The sequence below is a fragment of the Xenopus tropicalis genome, chromosome 10 (genome assembly GCF_000004195.4).
Source record: "Xenopus tropicalis strain Nigerian chromosome 10, UCB_Xtro_10.0, whole genome shotgun sequence".
NCBI lineage: Eukaryota > Metazoa > Chordata > Amphibia > Anura > Pipidae > Xenopus > Xenopus tropicalis.
Window position 1 is genome coordinate 33,591,091 of NC_030686.2, and position 26,734 is coordinate 33,617,824.

General features: G+C 40.7%; 1 protein-coding gene across 1 annotated transcript; it reads left to right on the forward strand.

The window, feature by feature from the left end:
- The first annotated feature begins 2,157 nt into the window (after nucleotides 1-2,157).
- Nucleotides 2,158-13,591, forward strand: cbln4 (cerebellin 4 precursor). Its single transcript, NM_001114238.1, is given in 3 exon segments — nucleotides 2,158-2,660; nucleotides 4,601-4,717; nucleotides 12,328-13,591. Coding segments are annotated over 3 exon segments (603 nt in total). The 5' UTR covers nucleotides 2,158-2,372; the 3' UTR covers nucleotides 12,526-13,591.
- The last annotated feature ends 13,143 nt before the right edge of the window (nucleotides 13,592-26,734 follow it).

Genomic DNA, 26,734 nt, shown 5'->3' on the forward strand with positions numbered 1-26,734 from the left:
AACACATTCAGGCGCCACTCTGGCAACAATCATTCACTTACTGACGGGCATCACAATTATTTCTCCTAAGTATTTCTACACAAACATCTGGGCTGCGGCACAGCTAATCTATCCTGGTAGCTACGATACAGTTACCTGGAATATCCACTTGGCAGCGCCACAAAGTAAAGCAGGGACATTCATCTTCATAGATAGTTTGTCAATAGCATTTCAGCCAGAGGACTGATAATTGTTTTACCTTTCAGCTCTCTGTGCCGGGTCATTTCAGATTTCATTAAGATAATCAGTCTTAAAAGAAGTTCTATCCCAATTTACCACAGCTATTCACATTTACTTGTTATATATATCAAGCACACACCAGTTGCCCCAGATTCAGTAGATATGCCAAGCATGAGTGAAATAAATCCTTACAAGCTATGGATATGAGGGTTTTTCTGGAGTTTGGAGAGATTGATGATACATGGATAAATAGATAGAAAGATAGGTAGACCGATGGATAGACAGATGGATAGATATGTCCTATTTAATAGATAGACCGATGGATATACATACAAACATAACTAGATCATAGGGGTAGATGGATGATAGATAGATAGATAGATAGATAGATAGATGATAGATAGATAGATAGATAGATAGATAGATAGATAGATAGATGATAGATAGATAGATAGATAGATAGATAGACAGATAGACTGATGGATATACATACAAACATAACTAGATCATAGGGGTAGATGGATGGATGATAGATAGATAGATAGACTGATGGATAGACAGATGGATAGATAGATAGATAGATGATTGATAGATAGATAGATAGATAGATAGATAGATAGATAGATGATAGATAGATAGATAGATAGATAGATAGACTGATGGATAGTTAGATAGATAGATGATAGATAGATAGATAGATGATAGATAGATAGATAGATAGATAGATAGATGATAGATAGATAGATAGATAGATAGATGATAGATAGATAGATAGATAGATAGATAGATAGATAGATAGATAGATGATAGATAGATAGATAGATAGATAGTCTGATGGATAGACAGATGGATAGATTATAGATAGATAGACAGATAGATAGATAGATAGATGATAGATAGACAGATGGATAGATATGTCCTCTTTAATAGATAGATAGACAGATAGACTGATGGATATACATACAAACATAACTAGATCATATGGGTAGATGGATGGATGATATAGATGGTATAGATTATAGACAAAATTATCTATTACAAGACAGTCTGATGGACACTGAGGCAGGTACTTAGATATAGATAGGCAGATGATACAAACAAAAAAAGACAGAGTCAGAGAGAGAGAGAGGCAGACAGAAACTGAGAATATAAGAATATAAGAATATAAGAGCAGACAAAATGAGAGACATGTAGCAGTATATAATAGATAGAAGATAAATAGTTAGATGTAAGGCAGATTAGACATAGATGATAGATAGATAGATAGATAATAGATAGATAGATAGATAGATAGATAGATAGATATAGATAGATAGATAGATAGATAGATAATAGATAGATGATAGAACAATCAAATGGATTAGAGAGATATAGATATCTATATCCAGAGTATAGACAGACTGCAGGCAGACTGATAGTTGACAAACTGACCCTTTTCTTGAGGGGGGGGGGTATAAACCCCTGTAACCTTTAAGTCCAATGTATATAAATAATATGGGTGGGCTATAGAAATTGCCCTTTACTGGCAATAAAAGGCATGAGCAAAAACAGCAAAACAGAGATAATGGTATGATAATAGCATCTTTGTACCTGAGTGAGATTTCTGTATAACATTCCCCGTATCCTACTGCCCCCCCCCCCCCCCCCAAGCCCTGAGTAAAGAAGCGCTGCAATACCCAGTGTGGGACAGCGGGGCAGGCTGAGGGCAGAACCACCTTCCCTATGACATAACGCTTTGGGGAGCTGAGGGACAGCCTTGGATTCGCAGACACCCTGACAATGAAATCAGTCAGAAGGAATCTGGGTTCATGGAAGCAGCGAGTCGCACTCTGCCTCTGACATAGGATAATCTGACGCAGGAGAATCATGGCAACGCCAGGGCTGGGGCTTATTCCCTGATTTCTCTCCTCAACTATTCACTTTTTTTTTTTAGGTCGTGTTTTGCGGTCGAAGAGTTAGTGTGGTTGAACTACAAGAAGTCTTGACTATTTTGGAAGTGAACAAAAGAAAAAGATTTTTTTCCTTCCTGCTTGGAGAGAGGGGGGACATTTTGGGAAGGGTGTGCGATTTTTTTTTTTTTTCCCACTGAAGCCGCCGCAGCAGCAGATCTCGCTGTAGACAGAGTCGCAGAGGGCAGGATTGTGCCGAACACAATGCGTCTCTATACGGAGCTGTCCGTGGTGCTGAAGCTGCTTTACCCTCTCCTGCTCTGCCTGCTGCCTGTGCGGGGACAGAATGACACGGAGCCTATAGTGCTGGAAGGCAAGTGCTTAGTCGTGTGCGACTCCAACCCAACCAGTGAATCCAAAGGATCTTCATCGTCTCCTCTTGGGATCTCTGTGAGAGCTGCTAACTCCAAGGTTGCCTTTTCAGCTGTCCGGAGCACCAATCATGAACCTTCTGAAATGAGTAACAAAACTAGGATTATCTATTTTGACCAGGTAATAACTTCTGAGTTATTTGTTTGGGGGGGGGGGGGTTAAACAAAAAGCATAAGGTTCCCATTCTATACATTATATACTCCTTTGGGATTCTCAAAACTCCCCTGTAAAGGTTTCAACAGGTGTCAGCCTTGTAAAATAAGTGTCTATAGCTACTTACCCTTTACTCTGCTGTAATAGAAACCTTCACAAAACCACAAGTCCCCCCCAAACCACTAGGCATCACACTTAATGCAACGGCGGATAAATATTTAATAAGTTATATTTTAGTCTGCTGTAATTAAGTGTGTGTAAACATGTCAATAGATTACTGCAGCAGAGCCTTAATTGAGTTTTATGGCATCATTATATCCAGCAGAGCTATGAAAGCAGCTTTACTTTCCCCACCATCGGAGAGCGAGATATAAATAAATATACCTGGGGGCTCTCAGATCTTCTCAGAAAGTTGTACAAATGATTTTGTAACATATGTAAAGACAATCAAATAAATTTGATATTTGTGAACGGTATAAAGAAGATGGAATTAATTAGCCGAATCAGTCTGTTTTATTGGTCTTTATATATGTTGTATTTATGAGCAGTGTAATATTCAGTAGTTGGTTAGTTGGGTAACTGACAGATAAACTGCTAAATGTCAGCATAACCAATAGGTTTGCCCACAGTTTTGCATTTGTTTGTGTATATATGTTTGTGTAGGTTTGTAGCTGTGTAAGGATTATTATTCTAGTTTTAGTTGTGACGTGACCCAACCCAGATGCACTAGCTCCCACATTTAATTGAGATCTCCCGATTCTCTATCTGCCTTATAAGAATGAATCAAAACAAATGACAGTAGCCTTGGACTGGAATAAAAGACAGGAACCTGAAGCACGAAGAGAAGTTCATTAAAAGATAAAGCTAAAGACATTAATGAACTCATTTATTTCCCACCGTCAGTGTTATTTACTTTCAAGAGGGTGGAAATGAGCTTGTGAGAGTGTGTTGGTAGGGAGGCAACAGGGTGAATGCTTTCTGTGACCTGTTCATCACACACCAAAGGGCATAGGGAGGCACAGGCATTTATAGTAGGAGTACGAGACCCCAAACTAACGTGCAGCTCTCTCTGCCTTCTACTCTCCCCTTCTCTCCCTCCCTGCTCCTCTCCGTGCTGCTCTCTTTCCCTGCTTCTTGCTTATCTTTCTGCTCCCCCTTCTTCTATCTCCCCATCTTTCTACCCTCCCTGTTGTTACTCTTCCTTCTGAGTTACTCTTTACCCACATCTGAAAGATCAGAAACTGCAGAGGAATCCAAGAGAGGTTCATACAGTGAGTTTAAATTAGATATACGGCACTCTCTTTTCTTCTATTAATTGAGGTTCTGGATTCTCACTCCAGATGTGAAATCATTAATACTCATAAAGGTACTTGTAATAGCTACACATTAAAGCAAAAATAGTTATGCTGTCAACATCTAAGGGTATCTAGCTAAAATATCTGCTCCAAGATACATTTTTTTCATTGGACCACCAGGCTAGGCAGCAATGAAGATTTAAAAAAAAAAATAAAAAAATATGTATTAGAGTAAATGGAATAGGTTCTGTTTGCAAGTGTGAATGCCTGAATCCATCGAGACAAGAGACAATGGAAAGATGGGCTAAAGAGCTTACACCCTAAGCAATTACTGAGATCCTTAACAGAGGGGTTCAGTTAAAATAAAACACAGTTTTTCCTATATACATTCCAGCTTATTGACTCATTGTTGCATAGGAATAGACATTTCAGTGGGATAATAGAACATATATAATAATAATTTACACATAATATCTAAGACCAATAAGCAGATGCTCCATTATGTATTAACACTGTCACTGCCAGGGCAAGTAGTACTAATCTGTAGAGTAATACTCTGTAGGACCATTATTAATTATAATGATAATATTTATCTCTTTCCTTTTTATTTAGATCTTAGTAAACGTTGGGAACTTTTTCACTCTGGAATCAGTGTTTGTTGCCCCAAGGAAAGGCATCTACAGCTTCAGCTTTCATGTCATAAAAGTTTATCAGAGTCAGACTATACAGGTATGTAATGGACCATACAGTGTCTTCTTTGTCCTCTATTGAAATAACGAGCATTGCTTCATAGAAATGTGATGAGAATCTAGATAACACAGTAGTACAATGACGGCAGAGGATTCAACAGAGATGTTTAGATTAGAAGAGGTACATGTGGTACAGGCTATATAGTGGCCCTTAATACCGATATACTGTATGAGAATGGACAAACTCTGTTGCATAGAAATATGCTGAGTATCTGATTGGTATATAATGGTTTAACTGTAGGGGCAGATTAATCAAAGTGTGAGATTAGAGCTCCCCACAGAAAAACTCACCCACTTTCTATTTATTCCTATGGGATTTTCAGAAGCGTATTTATAAATAGGTGAAAGTTAGAGTTCACCATTTAATAAATTCGACTCTAACATCAAGAATAAATATGAAGGGTGTGAGTTTTTCTGTGGTGAGCTCTAATTGCACATTTTGATAAATCTGCCCCTACATGTAGTTTCCGTACAGCTCAGCTCCGGAGACATCTGTCTATAACAGAGTAGAACAATGACATGCCAAGCTCCTGGTTTAATATTCCTTTACTGGAACAGGTTCAACCCAAGTTCTGGATTCTACATATAAACATGCACCCTCCTACACTGATATCCCCCAGAGCAAAGCCATGATATTTTTTTTTTTTGTTTTGATCCCTAGAATTTACTAAACTGAGATAAATCATTTATTCTGTCTCAAATGTTATTGTACTACAGGTTCAAGCTTAATAACATATTATCAGGGGTTAAAGGGTTAAATTAAAACCCTACAAGGAATACAGCTAGAAATGTTGTATTTATATACCTTATACTGAGCTTACTGCACCAGCCTAAAGGTTTATCAGCTCTATAACAGAGTTGTCCCCAGCAGCTCCCCCTATTGGATCTTGTTAGGAGTGTCAGTGACATTGCACATGCTCAGTGTACGCTGGGCAGCTAAGCTTAGGTGAATCAGCTTTGTATTGTAACTTTTTAAAGGGATACTGTCATGATTTTTATGGGGTACTTTTTGTTTCTAAATTACACTGTTTACATAGCAAATAATTCACTCTGCCATTTAAAATTATATTCTTCAACCAACAAATTTAATTTTTTTTAGCTGTAATATTGGTGTGTATACGCCATCTCAGTGCATTGTGCCTGAGTCTGAGCTTTCAGAAGGAGCCAGCACTACACATTAGAACTGCTTTCAGGTAACCTATTGTTTCTCCTACTCCCATGTAAGTGGAGGAGTCCCAAGCGGGACTTGGATTTCTTACTACTGAGTGCTATTCTGATACCTACTGGGAGCTGCTATCTTGCTCCCTTCCCATTGTTCTGCTGATCGGCTGCTGGGAGGGGGGGGATATCACTCCAACTTGCAGTGCAGCAGTAAAGTGTGACTGATGTTTTTCAGACCACAGATCACATGGCTGTGGCACCCTGGGAAATGAAGAATATGGCTAGCCCCATGTGAAATTTCAAAATTAAATATTAAAAAAATCTGTTTGTGTTTTTGAAAAATGGATTACAATGCAAGGTTCTGCTGGAGAAACTCTATTAACTGATGTTTTCCCATGACAGTATCCCTTTAATTCTCTCTGTATATAGAGTACATTGTAAGTTTGTCCCTAACCAGGAAGATATGCTGGGGATTTACAAAAAAAAAAAAAAGAATAGGGGGGCTATTGGGGGCAACTTCAGAAGCACAGATTTTCACTGCGTTAGTGGTGTTGCTGCCCTAGACTGGTACAGAATCCAATAATATATTGTGCAGCTTTTTTCCCCTACTTCTTTGTTAATCTTTAGTTGACCATTAAAGCATGCTGGTGGCTGTAGGCTCGCAACATCACCGTTTGTATTCCCCTAACATCACTCTGCAGCTCTCCGGGGTATGTGACCCAATGAATCCTCCAATGAGAAATGCATTGATCTCTGTAAATCTCTCTCCCGATCTTTGTTCCTGATTTGAAGCTGGAAGTATTAACTCAGCTTTAATACCATCAAATGACTAAACAGTAGTAGCTTGTCCTTACTCTGGAAATTTCCAGCCCTATCTCTGTATATTGGGTAACAGTACAGTGACTGATAGCCCCCTGTTAGGGAGGATTTCCATTGGTGAATATTTTTGGGCCATCTACTTTAGAGAGCTAGGGGGCGCAGTGGGATGGTTTAGATCTCCTATAACAGGGACTTGTACATTCCATAGCATAATTATACCCCCTATAGCTCCCATCATTCTCTAGAATATTACCAAGGATTGATGCTGCAAGAAGGTATTTCCCTGCACAATAAAATTCTCCTCTGAGTCCTCCAGGACCAGCAGCTCGACTGATGGAAAAGTGTCTTCTAATGAGAATCTTGCCTGCTCCCTTACACTTTACTGGTTAAATACCATTGTGGTCTAAACATCTAAGCAGCACTACATTTACCCCTCTAATGGGGAATGAATCCAGAATGAAACTTGGGGTGCTTATTTTTAGTGAAGGTTAACATCTCCTTTAAATTTGTGCTGCCTACTTTGGAGATCTGGGAGTTTTAGTAGGTGACTAGATCCATTGTCAGATTGGGAGAGGCAGGGCCCATTAGAAAACTTGAGCAAAGGGCCCACCTCTCTAGCTACACTGTCCCCCCCCCCCCCCCACAGCTAAGGGCCCACCACTCCCAGCACATTGCACCACTCCTGATGATTACAGGGCCAACACAGGTAATTATCACAGAAGACTATTTCACAATGCATTCCAGCCCCCTAGTGTTCCACCACTGCACCACACAGCCTGCCTAGGAGCTCGGGGCAGTGGGGCCCAACAGGACCAGGGCCCCCCAGTTTTTCTTCCAATTCCCCCAGTGGACCAGTTTGACCCTGACTAGATCTATATCCTGTTTAGAAAGGTATTTATAGAGAGAAAACACAGTTTTTTCCCTGTTCTCTGATGAGTACTCTGATTCCTTGATTTTTTCTGTTTTTCGTTTTTTTTTGAGACTTGGAAATTGAACAGTTGAATAAACCAGATACAGTGGTTTAAGCCCTAGGACAGTAATGGCTCAGTCGTTCAGTGTTATTGCACAGGATAACAGTGAAATATTATGTTACCCCTCTCCTTCTGGTTGCACTTTATTTGGTTTCCATCTATACATAGCGCCATGCATAACACTAGGTGCAGGAAGACAGATGGACACAGATCAGGTGGGATTCTCATTGGGGGATTCTTTAGCGTTCATTAGGCCACTGACCCTATAGAGCTGAGAAAAAGTTTTGTTGAGCAAAGTCTGTCCCATTGTTGCTGGACTATAGCTCCCAGCATGTTTAACCCTTGATAAGATGTTGGCGTAGGCTGGAACTTGTAGTCCAACATAACAGTGTCTTTAATATTTAGGACTACTTCACTTGGGAATTGCAATGGAAGCATCATAAGCCAAGGTTATTCAAAGACCATGGAGGCTGTTTCAAGCTGTAAATTTCTACAGAGAACATTGTTGGATCATTGGATCGAATCAGAACCAGCCATGCTTATTACAATGTAGCACTGCTGACATTAGAGAGTGCCTCTATAGCAGGCCTGATAGTACTGTATGCTTGGTGCTTCTGATCATTTCAATTCTGCAGTCAGATCCTTCTCTGTTTGTGTTGGGGGGGGGGGTTGTTTGATTTCTTAATCAAAAAGATGGTATATTAACCTACGGTAACTCGAATAAAGTATACAACAGGAGTGTGGCAATTTCAGAGCATGGTGGAATAGTAAGAGTAAGCAGTTTTACAATAGATGATGCACCATTACCTGTAGTTGATGTGAAAGAATAGTCTCAGCAATAAATGGAACAAGTGAAATGGATCTTCTCCAGTGGAAGAACATAGCCCAAGTCTCTTCTTATGTGGTTCCTACACTTAAGGACAAATTTACCAAAATTTGAGATCACCATAGAAAATGTCACTGACTTTCTATTCATTCCTATTGGATATTTAGAAGCATATTTAGGTGGGTGTTTCTAAGGGGCTTTACTCAATGGAGAGGAATACTTCTCTACTAAGCTGGCCTAGCTATCGCACAATCCACTATAAAAGAGCTGAATACCACAGCCTTTACCTTTTTTTACAGGGTCCTACACCCACAACTTCTTTAGCCACCTTAGGACTCAAAACTTGATACATGGGACTTGTGCTCCAGGCTCCCAGCATATCCACCCCTGGTACTAGATGGAGACCAAAGAGGATGAACCATGTGCTCCTCCATACTGTATATAAACTATGGACAGGAACAATACATAATACTCTGGAAAAACTCCCTCCCACAGGCCATAGGCTACAGATACTGTATGAGCAGTAGGTCAGATTTACCCTTTGGTTAAAGATGACAGGATGAATTACAGATGCAAGAGATCCTCCATATTCTTTAAACCTTGATAATGTTCTCTTCCCCTTGAATACTGCTATCCCTCACTTGTGTGGATGGAAGATCATTTTCTGTCTTTCTGATTTTTGGGGCAAAATGAGGGCTCATTTGCTAATAGACAGGTGCAAGTCCAGGCGAACCCTTTATGGTATCATAGGATTAAATACAATTAGCACTTCTGGATGGTAATTTCTAGGGTTGCCACCTTTCTGTATTAAACATTTTGGCCATACTAAGAGGGGTGAAGGCAGGACTGTGAGGGGCAGAACAATGACATAAAGGGGAGGAATAGTGACGCAAAAGGGGCTGAGCAGTGATGTAAATGGGAGGAGTGGGGGCTGATGGGCAGAAATCATCAGTAGAATATGAAAATATGAAATATCAGCCCTGACGTGGCTCATATTTTACCAACATCTGACTAGTGCAATGGGGACAAAAACATGGTATATTCCACATATGGGGCCTGATTCACTAAAGGGCGATAAAACGTGCGCTATTCTTATTGTGCGCTAAAATTTTTACCGCCGCTTAATTTTGGCGATTTTTCGTACGATTCACTATATGCATACTCGCGCTTTTTTACGCGCGATATTGCAATTGTTATTTAACTCGCGAAAGACTATTTCAATGCGGTATTTGCCGGTACATGCGCTAAATTACGCGAATAATCACCGCATATGAATGGTAGCATAGAAATAGTGTATAAAAATTGTCGCCGCATATCAATGGTGTATATAAATATTAGCCGCATATAAATGGTATCATATAAATAGTAGATGCTTATAAATAGTAACCACTAGTGATGAGCAAATGTGTTCTGGTTTCTTTAGTGAAAAATTAGCAAATCTTTCGAAAGATCCACGAAACGGCAAAAATGTTGTGCGGGCAAAAAAATTGTTGCTGTGACTATTATTTTTTGACGCTTGTATCAATTTTTGGATGTGCGGTGAATTTTTGCGTGGCAAATTTTTTCATGCGTTTTGCCATTGGCGGATTGTTTTGAGAAACGCATGAAAAAATCCGCCGCGAAAAAAATTCAACGCACGTCCAAAAATTCGCTGCGAATCCATGCCTGGCAAAACATTTCATCACTTGTAGCCAAATAGAAATAGTCGCGCAAATGAACGCACGCCATGTTAGCCATACACGCCAATACTTGCAGAAAATTACTGTATTAAAAATGAACATTTCGCTGCAAACTGGCGGCTGCGTCACTCCAGGGGAAACACATACTTGAATAAATAACACTGTAAGTCCATATTTTATTGCAAAAAATCATTTACTGTACTTTTGTATAATTTTTCGCCTGCCTGTAGTAGGTGTTAATTTTCGTATAGCCGAATGCGATATTTAGCGCGCAAAAGTTATAGTGAATCATGCGATCGTATTCTTTTCAGCGCGGAAATTAACGCAAAACGGTAAAACTAGTGCGAGAAATACCCCATGCGAAAATGGCGATTTTTCGCACGCAATAATACTATGGTGAATCGCGCTCAAGTTATTTTGCGTTTTTTAACGCGAAAAAGCGTGCGATAATTTTTATCGCCCTTTAGTGAATCAGGCCCCTTATGTCTACGTTGCACCTTCTCTCAGCCCCCCTTCCGTACTGGTAAATGAGCTGTATGATCCCTCAGCATTACAGCTGATTAAAACTCATATCCGTTTCCATAATTAAAGCTCTGTACAGATGGAGCATATTCTATTTAGACTCAGAGCAGACACTGCCTATTGAAATAAATGGTCTGTCAAGTTCTCCGTCTGTCATCTACAGAACTCATATTCTCAAGGAATGAACCCTGAGCAATTAGCTTTCCCCTGCACCCAAACCAACAGACAACGGTATTTATATTAATGGCAACATAAACCACGAAAAAGATGTTCCACTATGTTACTGGACTACAACTCTTAACATGTTCCTGCATATTATCAGGGCCTAAAGCATCATGGGAGATATAGTTCAGCAACCACTGAGATGGATTCTTAAAGTAACACTGCATGATACTGCTATTAGGTAGCATAATATTATCTTGTCAGTTATAAATGTACTTGTGCTTTGTTTTGTTGGTTAATAAATATATCATGTTTAGCTATTGAAGCAGTTTATGGCAGTTATACATTATTATTATGGTTTTGTGATTAGTTCTATATAATCCATACACCATACAGTATATTTTATGCATGTATTCAGACTCGTAACTTCTAATTCATTGGGCCTCAGCATTCAGTGGTCAGCAACTTGTTTGCTAACAATTCTAACTTGTGGGTTCTGGTGGGAATGGGCTCAATGCAGTGAAATATGATGTAATGAGTTTGAGATTTTGGGTGATGTTACCCCCAATGTTTCTATATATCTGTAACCTTGTTATGAGCTAAGGGGGCCCAGCCTGAAGGCCAGTTAGGGTGAGATATGGGGTGAGTGCTTATTTGTGCCCTGGGTACCCCTGGAACTATAGCAGGGTGACTGTTACCCCAATGTTTCTATATATCTGTAACCTTGTTATGAGCTAAGGGAGCCCGGCCTGAAGGCCAGTTAGGGGGAGATTTGGGGTGAGTGCTTATTTGTGCCCTGGGTACCCCTGGAGCTATAGCAGGGTGACTGTTACCCCAATGTTTCTATATATCTGTAACCTTGTTATGAGCTAAGGGGGCCCAGCCTGAAGGCCAGTTAGGGGGAGATTTGGGGTGAGTGCTTATTTGTGCCCTGGGTACCCCTGGAACTATAGCAGGTTGACTGTTACCCCAATGTTTCTATGTATCTGTAACCTTGTTGTGAGCTAAGGGGGCCCAGCCTGAAGGCCAGTTAGGGGGGGATTTGGGGTGAGTTCTTATTTGTGCCCTGGGTACCCCTGGAACTATAGCAGGGTGACTGTTACCCCAATGTTTCTATATATCTGTAACCTTGTTATGAGCTAAGGGGGCCCAGCCTGAAGGCCAGTTAGGGGGGGATTTGGGGTGAGTGCTTATTTGTGCCCTGGGTACCCCTGGAACTATAGCAGGGTGACTGTTACCCCAATATTTCTATATATCTGTAACCTTGTTATGAGCTAAGGGGGCCCAGCCTGAAGGCCAGTTAGGGGGAGATTTGGGGTGAGTGTTACCCGGAGTACCCCCTGGACTGTTACCCCAAAGTTTCTATATGAAATACTTTTCTAGTTTGATGAACCATAGTCTTTGTACAATGTATCTGTTTCATAACTCTCCAGTGATCTTTACCCTTCAGGTAAACCTGATGCTTAATGGAAAACCAGTCATTTCAGCATTTGCTGGGGACAAAGATGTCACTCGTGAAGCTGCCACAAACGGCGTCCTTCTATATTTGGATAAGGAAGACAAGGTTTATCTGAAACTGGAGAAAGGTAATTTAGTCGGTGGCTGGCAATACTCAACATTCTCTGGCTTTTTGGTGTTTCCCCTGTGAAGTCTCCCAGAATGGCGCAAGTTAAGGACACTGGACACAACTTAGACTCTGTTCTCTGGAGATCATATATGTCATCGATGGATCGTCGTTTATTGGTTTCTCATAGGTGATTATGGATAATACTTTACGGCTTTCAGTCCTCTCACTGAAGCGCAATGACATTTCCACAGAAAATATTTTGTGTGTTTAAAAGTATATTTGGATTAAACCTGACAAAAAATTGTATCTATATCTATATGCCAATGTTACATTTTAAAGATGCCTGCAAGATTTATTCAGATTTCATTTATGGGAGATGCTGTTGACCATGAGGGGAGACTATGGATTCCTGTCATTCGGGGGGGGGAAAAAAGCGACACAGATACCTTAGCCATGTCCCCCCTTTTTTTTGTTGCAGTCTACAACCAACTGCTTTGCTGCTATACAATCTGTAGCTGTTTTTAGTCTTTCGTAGTCTGGTATCGTTCTGTTTGGCGATCATTATTGTATCCCATGGGGAGGCATTACTAAACAAACGACTGGATAGACATTTTCGGTCTCATTTACTGGATGCATTATGTCTAAGTCCGAAGTCAGTTTCCCGGCAGTGGTGCATTCCAGTTTGGGAAAATATCTGAAGAGTTTGTAACAACTATTTTACAGATAGATCATAATACTGAAGGAAAAGGGGGAAGAAAAAAATGCTTAGTAGGCTTAAAGCGATCTATCTTGCAAAGCTCTGCACAATAGCAAAGCCCTGCAGGATGGCGCACTCCTAATCCTCCACCTTAATTAGCATGATTGATATTACACATTTCATTTGATACCTGGGGATGTTTTCTAAAGGCAGAAACACTTCATTAGCTCCAGTCCCGAAGTTGAGAATTTAACTATTGCACATACACGATCAGTCTGATGCCTTAAAATTCTGAACTGTATAATGTGGATCTGTTTTAAATGGAACTGTTCTATCCACGGAGATATTATTCCACCGGGGGGGGGGGGGGGGTGGTTTGGGGAAATTCATGGAACAGCATTCTAACGATACCTGTCGGTGTCAGTGTAACATAATAAAGGTTGAAATGTCTTTGATGCATTGACCTTTTGGTGTTTGAAATATACACAACACGGTCTGCTGCTTCATTTGATGTACTTGTGTTTCCCAGAGCTCATCACGTCAGCCATACAGAGATCTGTATTCATGGGAGGCAAGTTTAACACTACAGTAACAGGACTAGGGTTTGTGCTGCTCAATTCTATTCCATTAGGTCAGTAAAGCTGGCAGATAAGCACTAGAGGTGTCACTTTGGAGGATCTTGGAAGGCTCCAGTGTAATAGGCTTAGTCCGGACACCCTCGCTTGCAACCTGTCACTATCTGTAGTGCCGGCCTATGGTCACCCATACAGATTAGGGCTTTGCTTTCCCTACTGACAAGCAACCAACAGCTTTCATGAGTGTGTAACTCATTTTATACTTAAGTGACTTCCTTATTAGCCGGTCATTGATCTCATTATTGGTTTCTTTTCATGATGGATAAGCGCAGAGGGAAAATAATCACTTTGGCATAGTCCCTAAGGTCTGTCCATGTTCCAGTGATGTAAACAATGGAGACACCCGTCTTGCACAGAGAGACAGAGGCCAATGCAAAGGTCGTACCAAAATGTCTATGAAGATTTTCATTCATCCAGGTCATGGTATATCTAGTATAAATAAATCTAAAGCAACTGGACTTGTTAGGTAATCGTCATAACAAAAGGACTGTTTTTATTTAGGCAATGTCAATATTAAGAAGGTTTATGATATGTTTTCACTTGCTTTGTTCTAGAGTCTTCTTGAAGGTTTTACTGACTTAGAGAGACAGCACTGCAATGACCATAAACTATTACAAGTTTCCCATATGACTATAATCTCATTGAAAAATGGCTTAGCAGCTTAAATGCTTGTAGATAATGAGGTCAGATCAGTTGCACTTCCATTGTACTTTAATCTTTTACTTAGCCTTGGAGTGCTCCCCCCAATTGTCTGTTTCTGTAGTCTAGTACCAAGAGTCAAGAGGCATCATTCACACAGACCCTGGCCATAAGTGCATGAACGCTAAGGGGTGCAAAAAAGCACTTCTATACAAGGCCTAGCTTTATTCTACAGATAAAAAAATCTGCCTTTAGGTCCAAAGTACATGGTCAATGGATGCAAGGCAGCCCTTTCCTTACATGTGCCACAGGGCAAATGGTCAGCCAGAGCCCCCTAGCAGCCTGCACCCAGCGTTGTTCCCTGACTTGCATGTCTGAATGATGCCCCAACCAACCCTCATGAATACATGGCTGGGAAACAGAGACAGCACTGTATTCATTGTTGACATCTAGGTCGCTAACTTGGAGCACAGAGATCTGCAAAAAAAGGCGATTGATGCCATTTTTTTGCACTGTTTACCTTTGCCCTGAGCATAATAAATGAGCCCTGAAACCTAATGTGATTGGCCATGGCTAGTCAAAACTGCCCAAGAGTTAAACTTTCAGCTATAGAAGAACACAAATCAATATATACTGAACAGAATGGGCCAAATACTGATTTCACCCTTGTTGGAGCTCGGTTCCCTTCACTGCACATTGGCTGCTGCCGCTAAGATGGAGATCCGCTCCACTGAAATATTAGGATTTCCATTTTACTTAATTTTCTTTTGTTTTATGAGGTTGTTACTGATTCTGATGGCTCTTTTACCCTGCACTTAAAGAATTGTGCATTTGCTTTAGAAGCTCTGATGGAGTAGATATGAGCAAGTCCCAGTTGTAGCTATGCAAGCAGCCATGCAGTGTCCCGTGGGTCCAAAGGTTCTTAGCAGATAATGGATTCTCTTTTGAGAATATGATGGTTTTTAAGTACTAAAGATAAGCAAATGTTAAATGACATTCAGGACTCAAAAAAGTCTCTCCTTTATAAAATAAAACTGTTGCAAATGGTAAGTAATTAATATTAGTAGCTGGAGAGACAGATATGATCTATAAATGTACATAGTTTTTTTGTGTTTCTGGCTATTTAATTAGATCTCAATTTTTCATGGGCATAGCCTTCTATATGATATCCCAAAAGCCTCCCTTGTTAGCAGCGTTATTGCCCCTAACTTGCTTATTGTCTGTAGAGAGGAAGCAATAAAAATACACATAGTTATTCCCCTGTACTAAGCAGGAACAGCCCTTACATTTGCCCATAGCCTGTATAGAGAGATACCATGAAACTATGGCAGCATAGGTATTCCCCTGTACTAAGCACAATTCAGCAGGAACAGCCCCCTAAGTTTGCTCATAGCCTGTACAGAGAGATACCATAAAACTATGGCAGCATAGTTATTCCCCTGTACTAAGCACAATTCAGCAGGAACAGCCCCCTAAGTTTGCTCATAGCCTGTACAGAGAGATACCATAAAACTATGGCAGCATAGGGATTCCCCTGTACTAAGCACAATTCAGCAGGAACAGCCCCTAAGTTTGCTCATAGCCTGTACAGAGAGATACCATAAAACTATGGCAGCATAGGGATTCCCCTGTACTAAGCACAATTCAGCAGGAACAGCCCCTAAGTTTCTATAAATCCTATACAGAAATGGTATGTTATGGATCAACACAGTACAGCATTATTAATGCCTTCTCCATCTGCACCTGCATCTGTTGCAGCTGGAAACATCAGTGGTACCCCATACCCAATGCCTGCCTGTGTGTTTTTAAAAAAAACATTTTGTTCCTTATCCTATCTGATTGTTTCCATGTTTCCATGCTGAGGCTGATTTATAAAGCTGCATTAAAAAACGGTGTTGGAATACAATTAGAATACATCGCTAGTTAAATGCCATTGTACACTGTGAAAAATCACGGGTATTTATAAAGCCGCGTCAATTCATGCGAATGTGTAGCCGAGTGTAACATTATAGTGTAAAAAGTCGTGTTAGCTTGAGAGATAGCTGCTTCAAACCGGGGCTGGGAGTTGTTCTATAGACTCATTAGTCTGCTGCCTGAATTTCTACCCTTGTCTTTAATGGTATATGCCGAGCCCCTATGCTTAAATATGCCTTTATCAATACACTGATTAGATCTTTCTTATAGATTATTTCCATGTCAGTTTGGTTCTGAATCTCAATACATGTACTTATATTAAAGGAGACATATTGGATAAATGGGAAAACCCTAATTTTGTAGGCAATTATGAATAATATCCGGTGCTGGTTTCCCTTTGGGCTAAACATTAACCCTATCTGTAACAATGGCCCCTTTATTGGAGCTCCCTATAGATCCTCTCAGGTCCCTGTCTGGGTTTCACATGAGGGGTGGGCGTGTCCTAACGGTCCCTGCCAGAAGCACAGTAGGAGGGGGAGAGCCAATCACAGCCCTGCACTCACACAAGCACAGACAGGCTTCAGTTCCCTATCAGGTCAGCCTAGCTGCTGATTGGTTCCTATCCTACAGTGCAGGGTACGGAGGGCCGCCGGCTCCCCAGCTCATCCAGAGAATTCAGCCAGCAGGAAGTGGAACGGATGGGCGGGGCTAGTGGGATTTTGATGGAATTTCTCAAAAAATCAGTCAGAAACACAACTTTTTAAGCACAATCCTTCTATATCTAGAGGAGTATAATTCACTGGTACATTCATAATTTTTATAGGATATGTCTCCTTTAATAAGATCATTACATATTTCATTGGTTTCATGGACAAGTAGCCCAAAAGCACAAAATCCTTTGTTATTAGAGGTCAGCGATTCCTTCAGTATTGATTAGTCGTTCTGATATCTTCAGATCTATTTTAGCACTTGTATAAACAAACCCCTACCTTGTTAGTCTCTGTGCCTTTGATTTTGCTTAACACATATTGAAAACCCTGCAAAACCAGTAGAAGTGATTTAAAAGGACACATTTCTTCAGAAAAAAGGAATTTTTAGACTATAGACTCTTTTGTGTCATTAAGGTACAATCAAATGGTTGGGAAGAAAAGCAAAAAAGTCCCATGCATACCAGGAAATGCAAGCAGAGGTGGCTATGACTTTTTACAAAATTTTACAAAATGATATGGAGAAACATATGGAGATGCCTGTCTGTTCCCAAAGCCAGGGGATTAAGACCAGCCCCTTCTCTTCTGGGAAGGTTCCCACTAGATAGTGGAACATTGTTGCTCCCGTTCGACCACATGTCCATTATTAGGTTGGGCACTCATGTTGGGGATCAGGCCTGGCTCACAGCCAGGGTTCCAATTCATTCCACAGGGGTTCAGATGGGTTGAGGTCAGGGCTCTGTGAAGTTAGGTTCTTTCCATCTCAGCAAACCCAGTCTGTATGCACCTGTGTATATGGGGACATTATTGTGCTGAAGCAGGAAAGGGAAACAAAGTAGGAAACAAGGACTTGTCTAGAATGTCATTGTACATTGTAGCCTTAAGGTTTCACTGGAAATAGTCCCAGGCCAGTATTATCCTCCTCCTCCAAATGTTACCATTGGCATTATGCCTTCAGGCAGGTCGTGCTCACCTGGCATCTGCCCAACCCAGACTTTTTCATCAGACTGTCAGATGGCATTTCCACTACTCCAGAGCCCAGTGGTGGTGCCTTTACACCGCTCCAGCCGACACTTAGCATTGCACATGGTGATGTTAGCTTTGTTTGCCTCTGATAACCCATAAAAACTCTGCTTTGCCTAGGAACAGTTCTTGTGCCGACATTGCTTCAGGAGACAGCCTGGAACCCAACAGAGAGTGTTCTAACTGAGGAAATGCTATTGGAGATGGAATGTCCAGATACTTTTGGCTAAAAAAAAGTCTGCACATTTTTGGCCATTTAGTGTAAATATGTTCTTAAACTAATTTTTCTTTTACAGTTTAAATACTTTCAAACGTGCACACACAATACAAATTGTAATAGGAGGTTTTACATTTTTAATGAATTATAAACTCTGCTTAGAACTCCATAGGGCACCAAAGTAGGCAGGCCAAAAGCAGTAATAGATGCCAGAAAATTCTCCAATTAGAATTTGCCTTGCTATGTCAGTTATCTAACTGTCTTCTAAAATAAGGATATTATTGTATAATTGCTGCTATAATATTATATAATAATTTATAATAATTAAATATCCGAAGGGAGGGGCGGAGATATGTTTCATGATGAATGCATGATGGGAGAACAGGGAACCTGCTTTACACCAAGGAAACATTTGAAACAGTGGGGTCACTGGTCCGGCTGAGCTTTAGAAACATTTTATAAATCAATATTAGGAATACAATGATTTTTCTGAACTAAAGCTCCCAGCATTCTTTAACCCTTAATAATATGTTGACGTATGAGTTACGTATGGTCCAGCAGTATTTGGGTAGAGATGTAGCGAACTGTTCGCCGGCGAACTAATTCGCGCGAACATCGGGTGTTCGCGAACGTGGAAATTCGCGAACTTTTGGCGATGTTCGCCATTTTGGGTTCGCCGCGGTTTTTTTTTTTGCGGTTTTTTTTTTGGCGTTATTTTTTGGCGGTTTTTTTTTTTCCCTTTCATTATTTTTTGGCGTTTTTTTTGGTGTTTTTTTGGCGTTATTTTTTGGCGTTTTTTTTGGCGTTTTTTTTACAAAGTATTTTTCAGAGAAATTTTTGCTTGATCCCCCTCCTGCATGTCACTGTCCAGGTCGTGGCACCCTTTAAACAACTTTAAAATCAGTTTTCTGGCCAGAAATGGCTTTTCTAGGTTTTAAAGTTCGCCTTCCCATTGAAGTCTACGGGGGTTCGCAAAGTTCGCGAATATTCGCGAGTTTTGCCGAAAGTCCGCGAACGGGTCCGCGAACATTTTTGGCGATGTTCGCTACATCACTATATTTGGGCAAAGTATGGTTGAACAGTTTGTGCAACCCCATCAATCCCTATATTAAAGAAGATGCAAGTAACATGGCCATTTGTCTGAGCAAACAGAGAATTATATGCCAGTGTTCTGCAAGATGTTGCCATTTTTAAATCCAGATTTTACTCTTTGTGCTTGTATATTTTAACATTTGCGAAGGCAGGGGAACTTTCTATGGTTTCATCTGGCACCACAAGAAACATTATTTTGCAAGCGCAGCAAATATCTCTGGGCTGAGACTGTTGGTTTGCTGTAGGATGACAGATGTATGTTGGATTAAAGGATGATTCATGCGTTTGCACCAAAACGTCCAGTACAGCACAAAAATGTAAGTATATGGGAGAAAATAGACTAATCCCTATGAGGAATTCACTGAGCTGACAGAATTACCCAGTAGCCTCAGCTCATATGCAACTGGGTTGGGCTAAATGCATTTAAGTCAAGGAAGCCTCTGTAACTCACACTCTTACTGTAACCTGAGATAATTCTGTCCAGTCCTAAATGGACCAGGACACTGCTGAAAGGACTTACTAATATTTATCTAATAGGTATTTATTCTTTGAACAAAGAGTGCGTGGTATTTGCTTATTGTTCTACAATATTTCTACAACAAGTCAATCATTAAATGAAGACATGCATGCTTGGACTTAAGATGGCCATACACAGGTAGATTTCAACTGCCAATTCTGGTCCTTTAGACCGTTTTGGCAGCTTATCTGGCCATGTACAGGAACCCTCAATGGGCCTACCCAACCAATATCTGGCCTAAATTTGGCCAGATCTCAATTGGGAAGGTTTAATGTTCCATTGGATCATGGACCTCTTTCTGAGCTAAAGTCATTGATATGAATATTCCTGTTGCAGCACCTACTCTTCTTGAAAAGTTCCCGCTAGATGCTGCAACATTGTTGCAGGGCGTTGCCTCCAATCAGCCCCAAAAGCCTTAGTCAGGTTGGGCACTGTTGTAGGGGATTAAGGTTGACTCACTTTGTGCGTGGGGGCATTAGCATGCTGGAAGAGGAAAGGACCTTTCCCCAACTGTCTCTCATTGTACAGATATGCGAACTATGTAATTTTTACACTGTATCGTTAAGGTTTGCTTTTTCTAGAACTAGGGACCCAAACCATGAGAAAGTAGCTGAACCCGTTATTTCTCCTCTACCAATCTTTACACATTAGGCATTCAGCCAGGCAGTGCTCTGCTTGAACTTGCCAAACCAGGCTTGTCCGACATACTTCCAAATGGTAAAGCCTGATTCATCGATCCAGTGAATGTGTTTCAACAACTCCAGAATCCAATGGCAGTGATCTTTGCATCACTCTGTATGACCCATGGCATGTGTGCAGTGCCTGCTCTGTAGAACAACATTACTTTATAATTTAAACTTAGCCACTTTATCCTCCCACCTTAGCAATGGAACCAGGAACAATGTTGACACAAACAGGCAACATAGGTAGTTTATTCAGGTATTATTCCTGCAACTAGCATACCAGGATCTTTAAACCAAATATGATCAATTTTCTGTTCCAAGAAGATTGTAGAGAGGAGGTAGTTCCCCATCAGACAACAGGGACTGTAAACCCTATCACTGCAAGCCCTCATTCTCAGGATACATTCCCTTAACTTCCACTATGGTATCTGGCAAATCTTAGGCTCCAAGCTTCTTCTTAATGAGGCCTCCTGCCTTAAACCCTCCACATATCCAACCCCCTCCTTAGAGAGGAGTCCAAAGTAAAGGAACTTTTCCTTTTTAGTCTACAAAATGCCCATAAGTTCACTGGGCCACCTGCTAGGTAAAGCTTACACTCTCTAAGGCAGTGGTCTCCAACCTTCTTTGTACCACGGACCGGTTTCAAGCAAGACAATTTTTCTGAGGACCAAGGGTGGTGGGTACAATACTCATTATAAGACAAAATCAGTGGGAGACCTGACCTTGTTTCTTTGCAACTTAATGTGCCCAGCCCCCTTGCTTTTTTTACTCCCACCTAAGTGGGACATCCACTGACGCTTAGTATGGAGCTTTAAGTACTTTGATCCTTTTTGCAATCAGTAGAAAGTTCCCTAGGTTTCACATAGTTGTTGTCATGGAGTTGGGATCACAGGTAAATGGGACCAGAGGTGGCCCAGTTCAGCACAGCCCATGGCCCGGCACTGGTCCCCGGCCCGGTGGTTGGGGACCCCTGCTCTAAGGGATCTCCTAACAGTAGGAGGGGTTTATTCTTTATATATCTTACATATACCTATCAACTGCCATTTTTTCTAGCACTAAACATCACTTTATCCACCCTCCTTACTTTAGACTTTAATACAGAATTGGTATTTTTAAAATACACAGTAATCTTGTTGTGTTAGCAAACAGCAAGATGGTTGACATAACACAGTAGAGAATTGTTTACCATTTGTTTTTGTTTGGGAAGGGCTTTGGGAGTGTATTATGGAAATATTATGTCCCCTTCAATTCTACATGATTCGTTTTTTAGAAATTGGGAAAACATTACTTTCGAATAAAGGTGATGTGGAATCATTTCTGTTGAGATATTTAAGAGAGGCAAAGGCATCAATTAGCACCGACTATGACACTAATGTGTTGACGTTGGATAATTACTTTTAGTCATTACACAGTTGAAACAGAATGAAGAGGTATTCGCTTCTCCATTTTTGTATCTCTAATTAGTAACAGTATAAGATAATTTCACTGTTGTGTCAAGGGAAACAATGTCTGTGCTTCGTTGCCTGAAGCTTCTTCAAGAATTCTCTGTGTTCTTCCCACTGTTCCACAGTCAGTGTCCTTCTTCTCCTCCTCCTCACATTGTTCCAAAAGTAAGAAAAAAAAATGTAAATTACTGAATGGATTATTAAAGAGGTTAAAAAGAAACAGTCCCCTCTATTAATGAATATTTTATACATGGCTGTTGGAGAAGTAGATTCTACAAGTCTTCAGCTATTTTGTACAAGAATAAAACATCCAAATCTTCAGATTCTGCATGTTAAAGAGGATCTAAAGTATAGAATTCCTGCGTACTTCAGCATCGTATCAATGGTTATGGCAGCTGGGAGCTGCAGTTCAGCAACATTAGAGATGTATCCTTATACAGGTATCGGACCCCTTATCCGGAAACCTGTTATCCAGAAAGCTCCGAATTACGGAAAGCCCGTCTCCCATAGACTCCATTTTAATCAAATAATTCAGAATTTTAAAACTGATTTCCTTTTTCTATGTAATAATAAAACAGTACCTTGTAATTGATCCAAACTAAGATAGAAATAATCCTTATTGGATGCAAAAGGTTCCTATTGGGTTTAATTAATGTTTTATTGATTATTTAGTAGACTTAAGGTGTGAAGATCCAAATTACGGAAAGATCCCTTATCCGGAATGCCCTTGGTCCCGAGCATTCTGGATAATGGGTCCTATGCCTGTAACAATATTGCTTAACAAAACCTTTCTCCAGCTCTCTAGGGCAGGGGTGCCCAGACTTTGTCACCCTGTGATCTACTCTTGCCCCCTGGCCTCCGTCATGAGATCTACCACAGTTAAAATAGTCTGACGTCTATCATTTGGTGCAATAAGCAAGAAAAAGTATGAATTGATGTTTAACAAATACACATTGCGATCTATAAATACAGTGCCAAATTCTCATTTAATGCCCACATAACACTATTTGAGTGCCAATTTAATATGAAAGAATTGTAGTAGTTTTTACGTCCCTTCTTTATAGCCCACTTTATAGTCTGCACACAGAAACATATATAAAGTGGGAACAAATATATACATTGGCCTGGTGGAGACAATCCTCTATACTGGGATGAAACTACAAAGACGGATGGATTGAGCAGCCGCACTCGAAATTTCCAGTATGCTGGGGGGGAAAAAAGAAGTGGCGGGATGTCATCCACTGCATTCCACCTTGAGGTCTACCAGAAACTTTAAAGTGATCTACTGGTAGATCTACCTATTGGGTAAGTGACCCAATGAATCCCATCTCATCTGGCTCCATGTTCTTTGTTCTTGCAACTGGAGCTGGGAAGAATTAAAGACAGTATGTGTGTGCACAGTGCCAAATTGGCATGTTTGTTACCCAGAATACAGCATTTATCCATCATTATACGGTGCTGTTGTATCCTGCTGGAATTGTTTGCAGTTTGTCATAATAGTTGCAACTGTGTTTGCCTTTTTACCAACTGAGGCTGCATCATCCATTTCAGAGTTGGGGGGGGGGGGGTGCATAACTGACAGGAGCACACATTCAAAATGGCATTTGCTTCCTATTCACAGCAAGTCTGGGGCACCTACTGATGCAACCTGCTATGGGAACCCTGGAGCTACCTGCATATTCAGGTTGGCAGTGGCTTCAGGGTTCCATAGAGTCAATAGATGCAGTCGCGGACCATTAATCAAAAAAGGCAGAATGGGATATAGTTACATAGGGTTGAAAAAAGACCAGAGTCCAACAAGTTCAACCCTTCCAAGTAAACGCAACCTATACTTACCTATCTATGGACATATGTTGACCAAGTGGAAGTGCAGAGGGTTATATTGACGATAGTACTTTAATAATTGAATCAATGTGTGCTCTCCATTACTTCCATTTTGAATCACTTGCACTTGTGGGGACCATTAGTGAGCACAGATATCTCTGTATGGCAGATAAAAGCAAGATGGCCGATGGTACACTGGTAGGGTGGATTTTCATGGTTGAATATTCTTACATCTAATTGTGTTAAGGCCACCTACATAATGGGGGGGGGGGGGGATATGTGGCGTGCTTTCTAGAGGTTTTATATTCCCTTTAAAAAAAGAAAAACAGAATTCACAATGACATTTTTATTAGATTATAATGAAGCTGGTGCTGAGGTATCAGAAACCCCTTAGAAAGCGTAAAGCAATGGTTTTTATTTGCAGCTGCTGTGATAGAACCAACAGACATAGTAGGACATAGACTGGTAATTGGAAACAGTTTCAGCCCCATTGTACTGCATTGTGGGGAAAGAGTAAACATTCTGTTTAGCTAATAAACCAAGAATAAATGGTAAAAAAAAAAACCTGCCAGGATTCAGTTCTTTGGAAAGTGCATTTGTACAGATTTGTCAAGCCAAACCTTAAGGGTATGGGGGAAAAACATTTATTTTGTTGAAGAGGCGAATAAAGGTCATATCAGAAAATAAACCTGTTGCTTTAAATGTTCCTTTTTATTTGAATTAAAGGGAGTTATATACCTTCTATACATGTGACTCATATAACCCTCCCTGCTCATAATTAGGGGCAAAACAATATCTTTTTCGCACTTGGCACCCTGCACTTTCTTTACTTAGGGGCAGATTTACTAATCCACGAATCCGAATCCCGAAAGGGAAAAAATTGTATTGGAAACGAAAATTTTGCGACTTTTTTGTCGCCCTCGCGATTTTTCGTAATTGTCGCTACTTTTTCGGCGCCATCGCGACTTTCTCATATTTAGCGTGATTATTTTGTCACCATCGAAATGTTTTCGTATTGCGCAATAGCAAATGCCGGGAAAAACCAATCCGATTTTTTCGTGACGGCGACGAAAAAGTTGCGGAAAATATATGAAATAGTCGCGACGGCGACTAAAAAAATCGCAGGACATATACGAAAAATCTGCGACGGCGATGAAAAAGTCGCAAAAATACTGATCATTACGAAAAACGCCTTCGGACCGTTCGTGGATTAGTAAATCTCCCCCTTAGACTCTGTACCTTGACCCCAGTAGTGCTGTTTAGGTGTCTGAATTGAGAATCTTAAAGCATGATGTGGGCCACTGGCCCCAGAGACCTGGAAAAAGCCTTGTGTGGCTTTCAAGGAGGCAATTACCAGCCACAAAGTGTTGTATATGACTACAACCCCCCACCTTTTGCAGCATATTATCAATTAGGGGCTGAAGTCTGGCAAACATAGAGATTAAGTTTAAAGCTACATTGCATAATAAATGTTTTTCTAACATGTTGAGGGACAGTATTTTAAAAAACAAACAAACACCCCCCCCCCCCCAAAGTACTTGTAGGTATGGTTCTCAGTAGAAATCCTCTTGCATATGTAATTAGGGGGTATGTTGCCTGTAGCAACCAATTAGGTCTTTGCTTTGATTTCTAACTAGGTTACTGTTCAAATCTTATTGCTGGTTGGTTGCTATGGGCAACATCACCAGAGATGTTTATCTCCAATCTTAGTAAACACGCCCCTAGGTTCTAAATTCTTACATTGTGAGGTAAAATGCATGAGAGCTTTAGGAAAGATGTCTGGAAGTAGAAACTAATATGTTGAATGCCTCCAGTTGCATGCATATGGACAGAGAACATGGAACCAAATGTACCCAGTGAAATCAGGTGGCTCTGAAGAGCTGGGGAATCAATATTGTAGGGTTACTTTTAGAACAATTCTGATGTTGCTGGGCCTGGGCACCAGCCTTGGCTAACAGTCAGGGTTGAATTCATCTCACAGAGGTGCAGTTGGGTTGGCGTCTGGCTCTGTACAGCCTGGTTCTTTCCATCTTAACAAACCTATTCTGAAAGAACCTGGCTCTGTGCATGGGGGCATTATTGTGCCGAAACAGGAAAGGGTCTCCCCCTCTTCCACAGAACAGGAAGCATGGAATTGTCAGGAATGTTGTGTGGTTTACTCTTTTCCCACAACTGGGCATGTTGATTGACTTAGGCCACTGTCAGAAGCTCCATGTTCCCCTCAGTGTCAATGGGTGTAACTGTGCTCAATATGGCACAGGAGGCAGGAAGGAGTAAGAAGTGCCAATCATAACTATATGGAAGTGCAAGGAATGCCTCTTGGGATGGGATTTGTCATACAATTGACTAGGGTGGAAATTTGCACTATTGCAACTGCACTTCTGCTCGTAAAGGAGTTGGTCTAATGATGAGCCGCTGAAATAGTGTGGTACAGTGCACACCATGAAGATATTTTCTGAAATTGCCACAATCTCCTTTTCCAAAAATAGTTGTGTCCTAGGTAGGTGTCTTTGCTGCATCCCCCTAGTTCCGGCCCTAGCGCTTCCAATCAAGTAACGTCATAGGGAAACAGAAGGATGGGAATAAATGCGCTGAATGATTGGAATCTGGAGTCAAGCAGTTTTCAGATGCTAAAACCATTCTAAATTGTGTAGAAAACAAAACACAGAAAGCATAGTGATAAGCAGCTCCCCTCTCCCTCATTCCATAAACTTTATGTTGTACTTAGAAAAAGCAACTCGATTATTCCTTAGCACCTTTGTATTTCACTGTTACCCTCCGCGTTCGTACCTCTATTATCATCCAACGCTGCACATGACTGATTCTGTTCAGCAGAACCTTCCCTGCCCTGCATTTTGTAGCTTTTCTGCTTAATTCTCTTGGGGGTTAATTGGGAC